Here is a 19,878-nt window from a genome sequence, read left to right on the forward strand (position 1 = left end):
CAGTGCAGAAAAGAATCCCCATATCCCCATTCAGCAACAGAGCAGACATAATGTAAATTGCTACTGTTATCCCTGGCCATGAATATCATCAACACTACCACTACACACAGCTCTTTCAACTCTGGAGGTTACAAGACATTATCCTGTTCATCAGTGAGGTGTGAATTATTTGGCTGATGGCAAAGACGTAATCAACTTGTATCCCAAATCCTTTCCGATGGCAGCATCATCTACATTAATTAATGACTTAAAAAGAAAAATAACTTTTTAAAGGAAAACATTATGCCTACCACACAGCAAACGCCTTTTGAGCTTAAAACTTTTTTAAAGGCTGGGCCCAGTTTTTTCCTGGTGAAATTTTGGGAGGAGGGTGTTGGCCCCAAACGTCATTCCAAGGGAGTTTCAGCGGACTTCCCCCAACTTGGAGTTTAATCAGTCACTGGAGCAATGTGACTGTGGTGTTTGGGAACGTCGCGCATGATAATAACAGAGTGGCCCTCTTTTTCTATGTTAGGGATATTTATTTTAAGGCGTTTGTTAAGTATGAATTACAGGAGTGGAGAGATGGACTGGCGGTGGACAGTTTTCACACTGTTTTTGAACTTTCAGTTCACTTACGGGTCTCCCTCTTATGACTTGTTCCAAGGGTCTGCATACACTGGAGTGGTACACAGACACAGAAACAGGTAAGAAATGGGTTTGTTATACTTATGGAAACATTTGAACTTCTCGGTTTTTGTTAAAGTCATAATAACCAGTTCAACACGGGCGTTTCTTTAATCCAACTTTTCCTGAATGTAAAATACTTTTGTTGCGCAGTTGCCAATAAAAACGCGATAAAGTCCAAACTTTTCGTTAATCGGAATGACCTCAAGAGGTTTAGACTATTATGGTCATTTATGTAGCCTGTTAACATTCACTGTGCTTTTATCAGTTGTGGCTAAATTTGGCTCGAGTTTGCCAGTGTCGCCAAAAGGTGATAACACCCAGATAAACGTTGGAATGTCAGTGATTACTCCTATCGCTCATCTACAAGAGACCATTACTTCGTTTGCAGCTCTTTCCAGATAAACCAAAATGGGCTAAAACGAAGAAGAATCTCACTGAAATTCCTTCTAAGGACAGAACTGTGATCCAAAATCACTAAAAACTGCAATTTTTTCATCTAAAATGTTGCTGAGAGTTCTTGGGATAGGCTAGTGGCCATCTTTTGAAGCTCTTGTTTATAACTGCCTCTCTCCTCAGGAACTGGTGTGCCTATGTGGTGCGCAGGAACGTTAGCTGCGCCGTGCAGGGGAGTGTGGAGAGCTTCCAGGAGCCCGTAGTGGCCCCCTGCCCAGCCTACCAGACTGACTGCCAGCAACAAGTGACGTGAGCACCCGAGGGGCGAGGGGAAGGGGGCGAGGCTGTATGTTTCAATGTATGAGATAGACTGGAGTTCTAATACAAAATGTTTCTTGAGACCTGGAGGCAGATATATTCACAGTGGCTGAAGAAACTCCATTGGCAGCAATGTGCACTGTTATTCATGTTTTTTTGGAGTATTGACCAAAGCCAAATGCATAGTCATTTAGCTTAATTAGCTCCTCTGATATGTATGACACGTAGGCTACCTTACATCCTACAGTATCCTCAAAAAAACAAAAAGAAAATGACACTAATGAACTGTAAACAATGTCTAAAATTGGATGAAAATCAGCACACACCTGGGACAGATACCCTTTCTCTTAGAGGATTGGGTCAAGAATTATGTACATAGTTATCTGAGTAAGCTAGGAGACTGCTGACCTTCCAAGATCATAAATGGAATGGTCACAATGAATGAAAAAACGTAGACATTGGCTTTAGTTCTGTATTTTTTTTAATTCAGACCAGAGTTCCCTTTTACCTTTTTGATTTACTATGTGTTATATGTTATAATACACTTACAGATGCTTCACAGCTGTTGATATGCCATTAGCAGGTGGTCATCAATATAATATAACTCAATGTCCTGTTGCAGCCTTTATCAACATGCAAAAATAATAGACATCGCTATCAATTCATTTGGAAACCACATCAAAAGGAACCTCATCCAAGTTGTATTCTGCTTTCACTTGGGCTGGATGACCATCCCTGCAGATAAACAGCTGTGAACAGGGCATGAGCTTTATCATCAGAAAATCTGAACCTGATAGCTTAGAACTTAGTAACTGAGATAAAAAAAAGCAATCTGTTCCTCTAATGGAGTAATTGATTGTTGTAAATGGAAGTATCTACACCAGTAAGTGCATGAGCAACAGTTTTTTAATTTTATATTTTAGCTTTGTGAATCATTATGAAACAATACATGGTATCTGTGGTTGAGCGTTGTGATTGACTTACACAAACACATCCACAAGAGCCACTGTATTGTGGAAAAGATCCCTGGAAACAGACAATGCTAAGGTCACAGGAACACATTTCCAAATTTCTGAGTAAAGCAAGAAGAGCTGGCAGTGAAAAGAGACACCTCAAGTTTTTCCATTTTAGTTATAACATAATGTACTGGCTTTATCTCATGTGAGGATGAGATTTAAGCACACATAGTTGATTACAGCCATCATGTTAAGGTTTTCAGTTTATTTTCTTCTATTTGTCAAGCTAGAACAGTGTTATCAGTGAGGGTGTCAGTTGGGGAGATGTGCAAAGATGATTGTTTCAGTTATCAACTTTCCAGATGTTCTGCATGAAATGACCCCTGCCTCCAGGGAAGTGATGTCATCTATTGTTTCTTTGGAAACTGCTTGCATTGGCTAGAAAGTTGAAATGTTTATTTAATGGGGAACAGTAGAGAAGCTCAAAAATGTTCCAAAAAGCAGACGTTTTGGTGATTGGAGGAGTGTCTTCAGTGTCTTCCTTTTGGAAAGGCAGAGTAGATGTAGCATAGACAATCAAAAATACAGGAAAAACATTTAACAAATGGTCTGGGTTTGATATTGGAAAAAACCGCCGTGTTCCCAATTTTATATTCATGTTGGTTTGAGATTTTGAAAACCCCTACTCTGCCCTGTTTTACAGATACCAAAATCGGTTTCGTCCCACGTACAAGATTGCCTTCAAAACAGTCACAGAGTTGGAGTGGAGATGCTGTCCTGGTTACCAAGGTCTGGACTGTAAAGATGTAAAACCACCCCTAGACCGTCAAACCGTTCAGGGAACACAGCCTTACCTCCCACCAAATCCTGGATATACAACCAGACACACACAGAGTAAGACACCATTTTATGTTCTACATTAAGTGTTTTTTTCTTCAATGTCTGCTAAATACCTATGTATTTCCAAATGAAGTACCGCTAACTTAAGCTACCTTAGTGGCATTCTGCTTAAAGGAGGAGAGAATCTAAATGATAATAATCTAATAACTTATTTTCTGATCATAGGGCCAGAGCGGAGAGAGACAGGGCACCATGAGACGAGGCATGGTGGGACAGATAAGGTGCGTCTTCTGGAAGGTGAAGTTCAGCGTCTGTCTCAGACAGTCCTTGATCTCCAGTCTGCTTTGACAGGGTTAACCGCCAACCTCCGCACAGAGCTGCAGGAAGACACAAAGAAGATACTGGTGACACTTCTTAACAACATGCGTCCGCCAGACAGTGCTACGGTTGTAAGCACAGAGGAGAGCCCAGCAGTGCTGGATGGTCATCAGGCTACTAAAGGTGGGATGGCTGGACACAACGCTATAGAAAAAATAGTGATCCGGTTGGACGATATCAACAATGAACTGAAAAGCAAGGGTGAAGCTCTGGAAGACCTTAGAGGAACCATGACAAGTCATGAGGGGCAGATCCGCGTCCTGATGGATGCCTCTCAATCTCAGACTCCAGCCATAGCAGAGTTTGATGTTATACAGACCTACGTTGATGGAAAAATTGAGAAGCTGAAGAAGGAGCTAGACCAGAATGTGGAGGAACAGATGGCCAAGCTGCAAAGCTCATGCAATGACAAAATCAAGACCTGTGAAGACAACCGTGATCAAGGTTTGGCTAGTCTGACCAAGCTGGTAGATGCCAAAGAAGCTGATCTGAGAAAGGAGATCCGAGCACTACGTCTGGACATGGCTGCCGCAGATGGACCTATACGAACTCAAAGGCAGACAGATCCATTCAAAGTGGAAGGGGATCGGAGTGACCACAAAGACCTTTGGCGTGAGATTGACCGTATTGCAGAGGCTCACCGCATCCTGAATGTCCGCATTGACAACGAGCTGGCGCACCTGTCTGCACCTCAGGAAGACAATGATTTCAGTCTAATGGTGGAAGAGCTGGAGGCACGCATTAATATCACGGAGCAAAATGCAGAAACTCACTGTTTCTATATTGAAGAGAAGCTGACCCGTATGATTTCGGACCAAGTGGCAGAACTCCGGCAGCTTCTGGAGGAGCGTCTGAGCGGCATGGAGGACCAGTTCACAAACATGCTGGTGGAAATGAGCAATAGCTCCTTCCCTGGGATGTTCGGTGACTCCATGGATGCCATCCAGACAGAAGTCAACAACAATAAGTTCCTCCTGCAAGGTTTGGATGATAAGGTCAATGCTGTTGGAGAGTTGTGCTCTGCAGGATGTTCAGGCTCAGGAATTAGTGTTGGTGCAGTGAGTTCATCACCCACACCTAAAGGTCTAGAAAACATTTTGAAGGACCTTAGTCGATATAAGAATGACTTGGACGTTCTTCACACAGATGTCAGGGCCAACACGGACAAGCTCAGGCAACTGGAGGACATTGTTGGAAGGGAGTCAGTCGCAAATGAGGGACGTATCAAGACGATGGAGGACTTCCAGAAGGGATTGATTAATCTCCAAGATAATGTGCTTGGTCTGGCTGGTGCTGTTACCGGGTTAAGTGACTCCATAAGCAAATACAACCAGGATATGCACAGAATAAACTCAACATGCTGCCATGCAGAGCAGAGTGGCACTGGGAGTCCAGCAGTACTCAGTAGCCAGGCAGATGACACCAGGCGTCAGGTGGAGGAGCTGGGTAACAGACTTGATACACTCAGTAGGCAGGTGTCATCTGAACTGAGTCAATGTAGACAGAATACACAGGGTGTTTCTGATGGCATCTCTGCTGTGAATGGACGTGTGACCAGACTTGAAAAGGTGTGTGGCAGGCTAGACAGGGTTTCTGCTAATATCAGAGAGCTGAAAGATGGACTGGACAGACATGTTGGTGGTCTGCGGGACTATGTGTACAGGATGAACGTCACCTGTGGAAACCACGGCGCAGACATCATTGCACTGCAGAATTCCTTGCAGAGGTTCCATGCACAGCTGTCTGCGATGGCCAAACACGTATTGAAAGACGTCACCGCCAAGGAGCCAGGTGAGTTGGTGGTTTGGTGATGGTTTGATGACTTCATTGGCTACTTGTTGTAATGTCTTCAGAAGGAAATGACAGGAATGATCAAAGGGCCTCTTTGGCTTTCACTGACATGAATCAAGTCATTGTTTGGTCATATTTATCAATATTTATTGAATGAGCAGATCCCAGAGTTTGAAACCAATACTCAGAACATCAGTTAGCCAGCAACATGATGAACTGATTATTATGTGAATGCTGAATATGTACAGCATTGGTGTTTGGCTCTGACCTTGTCACTCCCCAAAAGGAAGCAGCCAGCTCAGCGCAGCAGGGAGTTGGGGACGACGGCAATAACTTCCAACTTAGGGGAATGTAGACTCAGGCTATGTTCAGACGGAAACGATCTGAAGAGAAAAGGCAAAAGTGGCGTTGCATTCTCACTTTTTATTCCGCATTTAGACAAGCGTTGTGGGGGGGGGAAATCTGCATGTATATGGTGAAGTGTGTGAAATTCGATGTAGTATGCACAACAAAAGCTGACTATTTTGTCTGGACAGATGAGGAGGTGGAGTTATTGCTCCAAACAATGCACACAAGCGGCACACACACACACGACACACACACACATGCGGCGCACACGCATGGCACACACACACACACACACACACACACACACACACACACACACACACACACACACACACACACACATGCGGCGCACACACACGGCACACACACACCCACATGCAGCACTCATTCACACGGCATACACACGGCACACACACACACACACACAAATGCAGGTAGTTTTATTTCTAACATTATTCTATCAACAGACATTTACATCGATAGTCTGGCGTTATAATTTATTTGCCTCGGGTGTACTGTGGAGTGGGTAAGACTGTTTTTAGTGGCAGGCTAGCAGATACTGTTGACTTGAGCTAGCCTAGCACCAGCGAACTCTGCAACTAGAAGGACTGGATGAAAAGTGTTGAAAACGGTCTCCACTGATAAATAACATACTGGCTAACTTGGAAATTAGGTCCTATGTCCAAAATTCTGAACCACCTCTTTAATTAAGTACACCACAATGAAAAAGGTGTGCACTGCATGTATGTTGCAATTAGAAGAGTATGCTCAATATAAAGCTACAGCCAGCACCCGGTTACTTTAGCTTGGTATAAAGAGTGGAAACAGGTGAAAACAACTAGCCTGGTAATTGTCCATTGGTAACAAAATCCAATCTAAATCGGTATGTTTTTGTTTAATCTGTCCAAAAAAATGAAGTGTAAAAATATCAAGTTGTGGTTTTACAGGGGGTTTTATGCTTGAATTTTTTAAATGACTTTTGGAGAGAGACATGCTACATGTAGCTCTCCCCCCCGTTTCAAGTCTTATTCTAAGCTAACTGGGTGCTGCTGGCTGTAACTTCATTTTGAATTTCATCTAACTCCCAGCAAGAAAGCAAATAAGCATATGTATTATTTTACCTTAAACTTTTCAGTGTGACCGAAAAGATGTGCCGTATGACTGTAATTAGATATACATTAAGGCACAACTTCACCACTCAAAATTCTATGGATTCTCCCATTAGCGCAGTCAGGCACTGAAATTACTAAATACACAAAACTCCTTTGCAACTTCCTCTCCAACTTCCACCATATGAGTTTATCAAGTGTGATTAACATCTGTGTAAACACAAACTTTTCCTGAAGATAATCCTCCATATAATGCATTATGCTTGCTTTGCTTGCATGGAGGCTTGGAGGGAAGAATCAGATCCCATGAATGGCCACAGGGTATTTCCCGGAGAGGGGGGACACGGGTTCACTGGGCCTCCCATGCTTGCCTTGAATATGTCATTCAATATGTCCCAGCACCAAGAGGCAGAGGCCCACATTGGAAACTTCCTGTGACTTAGATTCATGTTGTCCTAGGAATTCCCCAGTTTTTATAAAAGGAATTAAAGTTTGACATGCTGAGGTCAGCCCCTCCTAACTACTCTGATGATTTACTCGCACTGTTTTGTGCCTCATTTCTCCCAAATGTCAGAACACCCGAACAGGCTGGTCCACCCACTCCCTTTATGAACATGTTGAGCTGTAAGGTCTTCTTTCTTGCACCATGATGACATAGCTTTTTTACACATACCACTGGATCTCAGTTCGCAGTCTCTCAGTACACAATTACATACACACAGACACAGGCTCATACACAATACATACGTATCTCTCCCCCTCTCTTTCTCTTTATACATGAACACATACCAACCTCCAGAGATTCCTGTAGGGTGACCTCAGTCTGATGTGTGAAGTCTGGTCCTCATTAAGGGCCCTGACTCACTGCTGGAGCCAGTCTTGATGGAGAGGGGAGAAGCATGGCTCCACACCCAGGACCAGATGCTTCGACTACCCTCAGCTGTGATGTCATGACTGGGGCCCCATCACCAATGCCTCCCTTTCTTAAACCATCGTCCAAAACAATGGTATAACAGGGACCTGAGGAAAAAAGAAGGGCAGATGAATTAATGGTTGTGGTGTAGAGAGAGGCATTTTGTATTCCATTTCACTCTTTGCCAAATATGGGCAGATATTTCCAAACTGTGATATTTGATTTCATTACCGTGCCCGTAACATTGCACCTCTGCCCAGCATTAAATCAGACAGAATTGTGCCTACTGCAGCATGACTGTGAAACATGATTGTCAGCAGGGTTCTTACTTAATTAGTTGTTGAAATATCTCAATACAGTGTTTCCTCTATGTTGATTTGACCGTGGTGGCCCCCCACGGCAACATTTCTGCCCCCCACGGTATCAGAAATAGGGCTGCATTGTCAGAGTGCATGTCGGAGAATTTCGCGGACGTGCTTCACAACGCAAGCTGGCACGCGCATCGCATTCGGACCTGCCCCCACTGCTAAAAAAAATCCTAAAGGAAACACTGCAATAGGAAAATCAGTTTCTAGCTTTCATTCATATGAGTGAGCATATTCAAAGTTTAACATTGTTGGAAATACGCTTATTCGCTTTCTTGCTGGGAGTTAAATTAAGAGATTGATACCACTCACATTTCTGTTTGCTAAGTTTGAAGCAGCTCTAAAGCTCACTAATGAATACGTTATATCTTTTTTTGTCAGGCAACCTGTCTGTCACATAACCCAAGTTATGTCGTTTTTATGTTTTGGTTTTTGTACGGATTGAACAATTTTTTGGTTACCTTTGGGCTAGTCTATATCCTTTGCGTTCCACTTCCGGGATTGCTCAGGTGCTGCAGGAAATTCCGCCGGATGCATGTATTTCCCGTTTCCTTCCGCTATCTTTGTGTTGGATTTTTAAATTCGGTGGACTTATGAGGACTATTGTTGACTCGTTTTCTCTCGTGTGACTATTTTGCAGCGGCTCTGTGCGGAGTTTAGCACTGCCCATGACGATTCTGATTGGTTTAAAGAAATGCCATTAAACCAGAACACGTTTTCCTCCCATCCCCGAATGATATGTGGAGTAGCCAGACCCTCCTTCAGCGCACTTTGGTGGAGGGTCTGGCAAAGCGAGACCGCCTTTGGACCAGAGCCAGGCTAGCTGTTTCCTACCTTTTACAGTCTTCATGCTAAGCTAAGTTAGCGGGCTGTTGTTATAGCTTATATTTATTGTACAGACAATAGAGTGGCAAGAAAGTACATTTTCCCAAAATGTTGATCTTTTCTTTTAAGGGCAAATATGATATTTCTCTCTTTGTGCTCATAGTCTGTATTCTAAATCCCACGGGAGAGGGAGTTGGACTGTGTGACTGAGGTAGCATGAGGATTGAATGTTTTCCTTATGTTTGGGAAGGAGAGAAATAGTCTAAATGTCCATAAAAATAAAAAATAAAAATCCATAAAAAAATAAAAATGGGTGTGGTGGTGGTTGAGAGCCTACTGAAATGTTTCCTCTCTGCATTTGATCTCATATTCTACTCTGTCATATGAAGGCCCTGAGGAGGCTGTGAACAGATGAGGTGTTGTAATAGCATAACTGAAAGATTAACTGGAATAGCTTTGCCCTCACAATGTGACTGCTGAATGAAATCGTGTGACTTCAGTTTTAAAATGTTGGCACTGCTTCACCCACAGCAGCAGCTGCTGCTGCAGAGGTCTGTTGCTACAGCCTGTGTGTGTGTGTGTGTGTGTGTGTGTGTGTGTGTTTCTGGCTGTTTTCTTTCCGATAGGTAGTTGTAGTTAAGCAGCAGCGACTCTGTTGCGTCATTTTAAAGTATAACACAGATGTATCAAAGTGACTTTGAAGTTATGTGCGATTAGGGTGCAGACTGTTTAATAGAAGTTATCAGGAAATGTATGGGAAATTCTGTTTTCAAAGAGCTTGAGCATGCTGTTCCTTAATCAGATGGCGAATAATCAACCGTCTTGTGCTGGTTGTATTAAAGCAGGGATAAAATAAAGGCTTTGATTTCATGGATCAATGCTTTTCAATTGATCATTCTGACTTTATATAGCAGTAAGATTAACTGTCTAGCGTGATGAGGGAATAAAAGAAAAACAAGCTATCAAAGGCTTTTTGAAGTTAAAGGGTGTCTGCTGGGAAAGAATGGAAATTTGAAATTGACACCACCACAAACACACTGTATATATTTAGTCAGCACCAGAATTTTTTTCTGCTCTGAAGCCTCGACTAGGTGAGGTGTTTCCATCTCTGACCCGTGAGCCCATCTGGAAGTCTTCAGAGGAGAATGGACCCAGATACACAATGGGAGTCCCTGAGGCCTGCCATGCAGTGCACAATTTGAACCTCCCATCATTAATATCACTGGAGGAAATGGAGTAGAGGATGAAATTGTGTCCATGTGCATAGCAAGAAAAGAAAAAAAAGGATGGTCGGAGTGTGAGGGATGCATTATTGTATGTGTAACAAACCACACCCTGCTCTGTGCCCCCTGACACAATTTTCCATCGCATGATCAGCTTGTCGGCTGCAATATTCCTCAACGCTTTCAGACACTCACGCACTGTCACCCGAATCTGTGGAAATGACTACAGCATCCCTCCCCCTGCAGTTTCTCAATCTGCTTGTGAGCAATAAACATCTGGTTTTGGTGAAGCTCTTGGTTGCACCAGCACTGGTGTGTGTATGTGTGTGCCTGTCTGTGTGTTTTTTCGACTTTGTGGTTGCCCCCTTAGTGAGACACAGGCTGAGAGCTCATGGGAAATATGCACTCAGGCAACCGACGTCTTGAAGGAGGTACAGAGAGGAAATGAGGGAGATTTCTGATTATCTCAGTACAACATGATTGCTGGTTTTAATTTGTTTTGGATTATATATGTGGTTTCTGAGTAGCTTGTGGTATCACTTGCAGTAAGAAGGAAGAGTTTTGTTAATGGTTGATGGTGTTTTATTTGATAAGAACAGAGTGGCTTTCACAATCCAGAGTAACAGGCAGACTCCAATGTAATACCATTGCTCTCAGGTACTTGGATTGATTACTTTGCCTCAGTACAAGACTAAATATACAGTTGACTTTTGATACATCATTATGTTGTTGGCTGCGGATGAACTTACAGCCATTGAAATAATTCTTTCAGTTTCAAGATGCTAAAAAGTAATTAAATGGTACCCTGTGGGTTTGAGCGTCAATGTTCATTCATGACCTCGGATACAGTACTTTGACAAAATGATCTTCACTTAAGGTCCACTGGGGTGACCTCTTACTCACCCGGTAGAGTGTGCAACCAAAGAAGTTCTAATAAGGGAAGAAGTTCCACTCTCTCGATACTTCTGGCTTCTGAACTGGTTGCAGTTCCACTCTGGTTCCACTATAGGGCGCTCACGGGCGAGTGCAGAATGAATGGGACTCTATTGGAGCTATATCCACTTTTCTCAGGATATCATTTTTTGTCTAGTAATTTGAATGTTGCATTCGGAAGGAGAGGCAAAGAAAACACACACTGCTGGTTGTTAGATTTTTTTAAAGTTGCTTTTTTGTTCTAAAAACGCCTTTTAAAATGTCAGTGACGTCATACACATCGTACGGCCAGAGATACTGCTTTACGGCAAGCTCTGAGTCACTTCCTTTGTTCTTTCGAGGCATCGACAACACAGCTGACAGATTAGACTCTCCCTGTCAATACACGTGCTAGAAAGAGGTTTGCTAATGTTTTAAAGACCACGCCGAAATATTCACTCCGACATTCTGGTTCCGCTTTGGATGCCGTCAAGCGGGATCTCTGGTCGTAATCAGTCTTTAACTGACCAATCAGCATTCATTAGCGGAATGCTAGCGTGTTATGGCAACAACGACTCAATCTGTAAGAAATCGAAAGGACATAAGTACTCATTCATTCAACTTTCAACCTATAATTCATGTTGAACTTGCAAAAACTACAATCAAATTTGAGATTTCTCAACGGCAATCAGGCAAAAGAGACAAATTTAGCCGTCTAACTCCATAGAGTCCCATTCATTTTGCACTTGCCTGCGATCACCCCCAGTGGAACTCTGGTGGAACTGCAACCAAATTCGGTACAATGGGGCTAAATAGGCTTTCCGTAGACGGGCTTTGGTGCGACCCATATAGGCGGAGTCCTTGGCAGCGGCCCAGGTTTGATTCTGATCCGTGACCCTTTGCTGCCTGTTATTCTCCAGCTGCTTTATAATAAAAAGGAAATAAAAAAAGCACTACAAATATTAATAAAAAATAAATAAAAAAAACATACTGTCCATTGACCAGCTTTTCTCCAGAGCTTTCAACTGCATTTTGTGGTCATCATTAGCAGATGGAGTTCTGCTCTGACTCTATCTGCTGATGACAGTGTGATACGGTTGAAAGCTCCAGAAAAAGCCTGCAAGTGGTTCTTAAAGGTATACTATGCAGGATTCTCCTAAAAAACAATGTATTGACTCATACAAAAGTAAAATCATCACTTATAACCCACTAGAAGTGTGTAGCGGTGTCTGTAGCTGCAGATACCCTGCCCTTTTCTTCTTCTTTTGCTGCCTTGGGGACGTTTTTGGGCGTCAGCCTTTGCCGGGGGGAGGAGGGGCCAACTTTGAACGTTGTGTTTACAAACAGTAAGCGAGAATTCCTGCATAGTTCGCCTTGAAAGCTTTAGTGCGCAACTTGTTGATATTAATGAACGTCCGTTACATTCAAGCCATTGCCAAATGAGTTTCTACAAAGCTAATTAAGACTATCAGCTCCACACAACCCTCTGTATTTCTCAGTATGGTTTCCTGTGCAAAAGCTCGAGTGAAGATCATTACCTCTTCTGAAGACTCCATCATGTTTTTTTTAATCCTCCGTGTCCTCAGTGTACTCTTTGGCTATTAGCAACTCCATGGAATTTTCCATGTGATTTTGTATTGTAGTAGAGGTTTGTTCTCCCTATAAAATCTTTGTTGTTTGTATTGTTTAAGTGCTTCCCCAAAGATCAGTGCCTTTTCCGTAAAATCTAAGTGTATATAATCATTTGGAATAAGTGGTCATTTCCTTGAAGTAAGTGTTCTTGGCTGAATGACATTATAGTAATCCTGTTGCATACTCCAACCTCACCCACAATGTTTAAACAGCACTACAGACACATGAAGCATTAAACAAGCCATTTAATGTAGAACCCCCTTCACTGAATCTTAAGTACGGCTTGACACAATCTGTCTGACACCTGGCTTTGAGACGGGGCTGACACAAAGCAGGTACTGTAATTATTCTTATTTGTCTTCAGGACACTCTCACAGCGTCTCCAGCTCACCTCAGAGGTCCAGGTAATGTCTGCGCCCTCAGGGGGTCCGGCAATCAGCCAACTGGTTTCCGTTCAGATGGTTCTTGTTGCCTAAAACTCACACCGACCACCCGCTTTGCTTTTATGAGGGGTAATAATGGTATCGGTTGAAAGAATAGCTCAGAGGAGCAGTGAAAGCCAGATCTAATTTTTGCCTGTTATCAGAATTCAAGTCGTTAAGGGAGAATTCACAAGAGAAGGGAGGGATGTGGTCTGAATGGGAGAGGAAGTGGGATTTAAAAACAAAGAAGTAAATCGAAGGCTTGTGCCTTTGCAATTACAGCCTCTTCCATAACTTTCCGTTGTTGTGATCAGATGGTAATGCCTATCATACAGTTAGAAAGTGAACCATAATTTGATATATTTATGATATTCCCATTGTCTGTCTTTTTCTTTCTAAGGAATGACATTAAGACCAGAGAGGCCTGCTATTTTGCCAAATTTGACTCAGCCCAGTACCAGAATCCAACAAATCCACATCCCTCTCATCATCCCACCGCCGCCATACAATCCCAGCCAACCACTGCAGCCCAACGTGCACTCGACGAAGATCAGCCCACCAAGCCAGCCGTCCAGACCCCGCCAACCAGGCCACCCCACTGTTCCCTTGGTTCCCAAAAGGCCGGTGGTGGAAACGGGTGAGGCAGGACCTCCAGGGTACAGCCGCAGGGTGACTGTGCGGAGAGGGTCTGAAGACTCGTCCAGCATGCCTGTCAAAGGATTTGCTGGAGCACCAGGTGAGTAGGGCTAATGGTGATGATCATCTTCACACTGCAGCTCTAATTTGGAAGTTTTTTCACAAGTGATTGTGATCTGTGTGAACACTAAAAAACCGCATGAATTTAGTCTCATTCTAGTTTCACTCAAGACCACATGGATTTATGGCTCAAATGGCTGCACGATATGAGGAAAATATCTAATTGTGATTATTTTGACTGATATTGCGATTTGAAATCACAATATTGGAGGGAATGATCGTTTTTGTATCATTATTCTCATTTTCATTGAAAATTATTAACTGTGATTTTTGCGAGGATCTGTACCAAACAAAGATTTTTTTCTTTAGTCTGTAGGATAGGATTTGTAGGCCGGGACATCTCTGCAGCACCACAATACTTAATTCAGAATGGTTTGACACATATTTTTCTTTTAACAAATATCGCCCCCCTGCGATTTGGATATTGCACTAGTCCATATTGCGATTTTGATACAATTGCGATTAATTGTGCAGCCCTACTCAAAACCTGATTTGGAAATACAATGGGTATCTAAAATAATGGTATGTACAGGGGAAGAAGTACAGGGAATAAGGGCGTAACAAAAGAAATAAATTACACCATTTGAAATAACCAATACATATTAATAATAATTACTAACAGGCTTAGCCTATAAGCCATTTTACAATGTCATTAAAACGACTCGTGGCACTTTACTAAGTCAAATATTCACTTAGTAAATACGACCCTTGTGCACACACCAGAAACAAAGAAAACTCACCACACTCATTTTTATACTGTATGTTGTTTGTAAATGAAAGTGTGTGTACTTTGCTTGTGTAATCTGATAAAATGATAGCAATCTATTCCAGGTTGTTCTCGAACATCTGTTTTGATTGTCAGATCTACACCCTACCCCCCCATGCTTAGCCTAATGTTTTGTTCCCCAGGCTGTAACTGAAAGCGTTAATCCAGATTCTGATGCACAGAGTCCATCTGTATAAATGAAGGCTGACACTGGAATCTGTCATCACTGCCATGACAAGAAGGACATTTTATGACACTGTGTCATAATTCTGACATCATGGAGAGCTAGGCTGAGCCAGCATTACCACATGTGTGACATAATATATGTATGCTCCTCTTTTCAACAGTGCTGTCAATTCACAGTCACATCAGATATACTCATCTTAACTGCACCAGCAATGACAGTATTTGGAATTGAGCCTGAGGTCTGTCTCGTTTTTAGCCAGTTTTACACATGGAACCCATAAACAAAGTTTAATTATCCATGTACTTTGGTTTTTTGGGCCAACTCAGATTAGACGGAAGAGACAACAGATAGTCACAGAGCCAGTTCTGGATGGAATTAACTGGACTGCATATTCAGTAGGATAATAAGGGGACTTTTTTTTTTTTAAAGATAATATTTTGGGCTTTTCCGCCTTTAATTTTGACAGGACAGCTAGGGGAGAAAGGGGAGAGAGAGGGGGAAGACATGCAGGAAATGCTCACAGGTCAGACTCAAACCCTGGACCTCTGCGTCAAGGCATAAACCTCTCAGTATATGTGCGCCTGCTCTACCCACTGACCCAACCCGGCCACATAAGGGGAAATATTAAACAACAAAACAAAGGCTTTGTTTTAACCCCCGCATGGCAAGTTTTGGCAGTCAAGGAATAGAGAACAGTTTTGAAATATGTCCTTTAAATCCATGTTAGTCAAGAATCCTAACCTGAGAATCCAAAATGCATGCAAATCTTCAGGCTTTGGAATAGAGTCGTACGAGTTTTTAATTAATCTTCACCATTGAGGGGTAGGTTTTCACATCATCTTTTCTTTACAGGGCTGTGAATCCTTGTGATTGTTTTATTTCTGTTCTATGGTTGTTGGTCTTATTTAGAACTAAAACAGCATAAATATCTGCGGTTTAAATCATTTCAAGACTCAATCTGCTTATAGATCCCATTGTCAGGAAAAAGCTAAATCAACATCAACTCATACAAAAAGGCACTTGTAAAACCAAAATGATGAAGTCTAGATTGCAACCTGTTTACTTTTAATTTTATACCTTCTCTGGGAAACTATCCCACATAATGCCATAATGTTTTGCCATAATGTTCAGATGGAAAACCAGACAACTGCATCTGGCAGGAGTATTTTCTCTTCAGATGATGATAAAACATGATGTGTTCTTTTGCAGGTTATCCTCCTCCGCAGCCTGTGTTTTTCAAGCCTCTATCAACCAGCCACCAAGGTATTGTAGCAGTTCAATATCAAGTTACAATACATGCATCTGCAGGCTTTGCCATTCAACTACATCAGTGTGTGAATTTTCTTTTGGGGAAAAGCTGTGAATAATGTATAGCGTGAGAGTGTGAGGTAGAAGGAACTGGATGTGTTAAGTTTAAAGAGGTGTGGGCAGACTGTGAAAGGATTTCAGCTCGTCTGCAGGTACTTATACCAGAAAGTTTTACCCTGTGCTGCACGGTGAAGAAAATTACTGAGTAGATACTGGCTATATTTACTGAAACAAAGATCTATTTCTTTTTCTTTTTAGCTACTTACCAACCAGAAAACAAGCATATACAGTGTGTGTGTATATATATATATATATACACACACACACACAGTATGAGATTATAACATCTATAAAATAAAGGTGCCAACCCTTCACAGCTGTGACTGTAGGAATTACAGTAATACACAATTAACACTTTCTTTATTTGTACCTTGTAGTTCCCATAGCAGCAAAGGTACCCTGGAACCCGATGCATCACGCTCCAGTTGAATCTCCAGGTAACTGCATCGATAGAGAAAAAAATGTAAACAAATCGTGAGCTCAAATATGAAGATTTGCGACGAAGCTAATATATATATATATATATATATATATACTCTCACTGTATATAAAGTGTGAAACGTGATGTATCTTTGAAATGAGCCACTGGTTGACTTAGAGTACGCGCATGTTTTTCGTTCTAGTTTCAGCCGACAACAGCGCCTTTGCAGATCCCTTCTCCTTCTCTGCTGGCCTCACACAGCAGCCGCTCTCTGGAGACTTTGGCTTCATCCGCTTCAACAGAGTTCTAGTCAATGACGGAGGACACTACAATCCCCACACAGGTACACATTAACAACAACAATTTAATATTTGTTGCAGTGTCACTATGATACCGTACATGGACGTGTTGGCTACATTTCATGTCAGTCATACAGAACAAACATTTAAGTTACATATAACACCAGGTTTATTGCTTTGTATCTTCCACCTGTGTGGTTTCTTTGGTCATCAGGGCCCTGTTTCTCAGATGGTTCTTAAATAATTGTTAGACAGCTGTTCTTTTCTCTCTCTTTTCCCCATGTAGTACTGCACACTAAATATGGATCGGTTCTTTCGAGTAATGGTTTTATTTACTACAGAGAATATTTTACCGTATCATGAAAATCAATAATCAATAATATGAGGCTTCAGCAGTCTTAGTAAATAAAAACGAGTGGCTATCTTTCAAAGCTGATGTCCCTGGACAGTGTTTCTCTTTTGAAAAGCAGTGGAAGGACAGTAACAAAAAATATCTTTGGAAGACATCTACTTGACTAATCATAAGAGCTTCAGATAAACTTTTGAATACATTTTTGTACAGAATTAGGACTGGATTTTGACTCCCATCTCTTCCATTTGCAGGGCATTAGCATGTGGTCTCTTAATGGCCAGTATGAACAGGAGGAATGATTACACAAAGCAAAGCCTGTTTCAATGTTGAAATGGGAACCTGACTATTGTTTCAAGAAAGATTTTAAAAAGTGTGAAACTAATCTTCAACCTAATTCAGTTATTCATTTTGGCTATGAAGAACAGGCCCCTCCGCCGGAGCAACAAACATTAGTAAACGGCACGCTATTCATGGATCACTTTAGTAAATATCAGACTCTATTCATTGATCACATTCGTATACATTAAACTCTATTCATTGATCTTACCCACACTACCTCTTTCCCTTTCTCATCTCCACAGGGATCTTCACTGTACCTCTGGATGGACGATACCTGATTTCAGGACTGTTGACTGCAAAGCAGGGTGACCGCGTGGAGGCTGTCCTGTCCGTGTCTAACCGCAGCATCCAGAGGCTGCAGAGCTCAGTGGGGCCTGTGGCTGGCCAACACGGGGGCTCAGCTGCTGCGAACTGCGGCTGCGGAGGCTCGGTGTCCTTCAGTCTGATTGTGCCCCTGAGGAAAGGAGACCGCGTGGGCCTGGTGAGGACCGGAGGCCAGCTTGCCACCACCGGGGCCAGGGAGATCCTCTCCACCTACAGCGCCATCTTCCTGTATGCACCACAGGCCAAAAGATAGCTGGAGCTCAGCTGGCCAGTAACAGCAAGGACTAGTTTGTTCCCAGATAGTTGGACTGGAGGAAATGTTAAAGAAACCAGTTTTCACTGATTTGCTGTGATGCAGCTTCTTTACAACGCAGTGCCACTGTGTGAAGATCCTCACTTATAAATTCAGTTAAGAAGTCCTAACATTGCAAGTGGTAAGCTATTTGCCAAATATACCTGAATACAATAAGCAGGATTTATTTCTAATGTATTTGATTATCGAGTTGCTTCTTGTACCTATTGTGGATGTCTTGTGTAAATAAGTGTTTATAAATTAACATTAAAAAGAATCATGTAATTATTATTTTAAGAAAACCATCTCAGAAACTCAATACAGTATGGTCAACATGTCAGCAGAATATGATATTGTTGGTAACACAATGAACCATGATAAATCAAAGTATAAGGTCACTTCATCTTACTCTGTAATGTGTACTGCAGAAGGAGAGAATGATGATTAATAGATACACGTGAAGAGACTGATGTGGAAAAAGCATGAGGTTTAGCAATACAACAAGCTTTTATGTTAAAAACTTGTCTGGCTTCAGAAACAGCACTGAAAAAGGTTAGAAGGCAAAACCCCCATTTGGGTCATTGCGTAAAGTGGGTGTGGATGAAAAATAAATTTCCCCTTTACCTCACTCCTGAGACTTAAAATATTCCAACAAAACTGTAAGAACCAGCAAGAGTGTATTTAGCCTTTCGTTCAGCCTCCATTAACCTTTAAAGAAGAGAAAAATACGGATTTCTATTCAAAGTTATTCAGTGAACAGTTATTTGGTTATTATTAAAAAAACAACAACAACAGAAATGTGGAATTAGCCAAGGTATTTAAACTGCACAACCTAGTTCATGTATTGATACTTAAAAAATAAACAACAGGACAAAATGTACTTCTCTAGTCTGTAGTTACTGTTGAACTTTTTAACTCTGGAGACATTAGAAAAATGCAGCACACATACATGTATTCACTTAGAAACTTTATTTAATACAAATATGACCATAAGCCACACTTTGTTAGCTTCATTAGGCCTGTATCTTTTTTTCCTTCATACCATGTATTTTGTTCTTTAAAACATACTTTAAACCACATTTCCATACAAATCAAACACAGCATACACTAGGTATTCCTGTTGGTCAGACACAATCAAATAGCAAGCGTTACCTCCAAACAGAATGGAACAAACATAGTCTCACAAAAGATCAGACACTTTATAAGAAATAATAAAAGAAAAAGGCATCGAAGACAGAAGAATGTGATGATCAGCATATATACTGGATCTATTTCCAACAACAGAACGAACAAACATTATATATATATATATATATATATATATATATATATATATATATACACATATATACACACACACGACATATCCCAGGATCATAGAGAATGAAGTGTGATTCTTCACACACAAGATGCTTTACTTTCATAGAAAGAATGGAATTCATTTTGTTAATCATAAGATATACATCTATTTGACTTTACCAAACAAGCAAATAAATCAAAGCAAAACACACATCTTAATCATCACAAAAACATCTGCGCTACAGAGTGAATGCGGAAACACTTCAGCAAAATAATGACGATAATAGTGACAATCTAGCCATGATCGTAAATTGTGCTTTTTGTTCCATTGAATGGTTTTCGGCTGTTAAGTCTCTGTCCAACTCTCTTCTGATTTTGAAT

General features: G+C 41.6%; 1 protein-coding gene across 2 annotated transcripts; it reads left to right on the plus strand.

Moving 5' to 3' along the window:
- Nucleotides 1-404: 404 nt before the first annotated feature.
- Nucleotides 405-18,668, plus strand: emilin2a (elastin microfibril interfacer 2a). Of its 2 annotated transcripts, XM_031293987.2 has the most exons (10): nt 406-686; nt 1,246-1,371; nt 3,040-3,230; nt 3,402-5,345; nt 13,495-13,607; nt 13,656-13,830; nt 16,013-16,066; nt 16,549-16,608; nt 16,795-16,935; nt 17,825-18,668. In XM_031293987.2, the coding sequence occupies exons 1-10, from the start codon at nt 478-480 to the stop codon at nt 18,157-18,159; spliced, it is 3,348 nt and encodes a 1,115-aa protein (XP_031149847.2). In that variant the 5' UTR covers nt 406-477; the 3' UTR covers nt 18,160-18,668. The 2 variants fall into 2 exon arrangements, with proteins under 2 accessions (XP_031149846.2, XP_031149847.2); XM_031293986.2 differs by having other exon boundaries at nt 405-686; nt 13,495-13,830.
- The last annotated feature ends 1,210 nt before the right edge of the window (nt 18,669-19,878 follow it).

Source organism: Sander lucioperca, chromosome 9, assembly GCF_008315115.2.
Source record: "Sander lucioperca isolate FBNREF2018 chromosome 9, SLUC_FBN_1.2, whole genome shotgun sequence".
NCBI classification, from domain to species: Eukaryota; Metazoa; Chordata; class Actinopteri; order Perciformes; family Percidae; genus Sander; species Sander lucioperca.

Excerpts from the sequence above, each read along its gene's own strand:
- emilin2a (XM_031293986.2), top strand. The coding sequence starts at position 478 with ATGATAATAACAGAGTGGCCCTCTTTTTCTATGTTAGGGATATTTATT. Across the intron at positions 3,231-3,401 it reads TACAACCAGACACACACAGA|GGCCAGAGCGGAGAGAGACA; the intron begins GTAAGACACCAT and ends TTCTGATCATAG. Across the intron at positions 16,936-17,824 it reads ACACTACAATCCCCACACAG|GGATCTTCACTGTACCTCTG; the intron begins GTACACATTAAC and ends TCATCTCCACAG.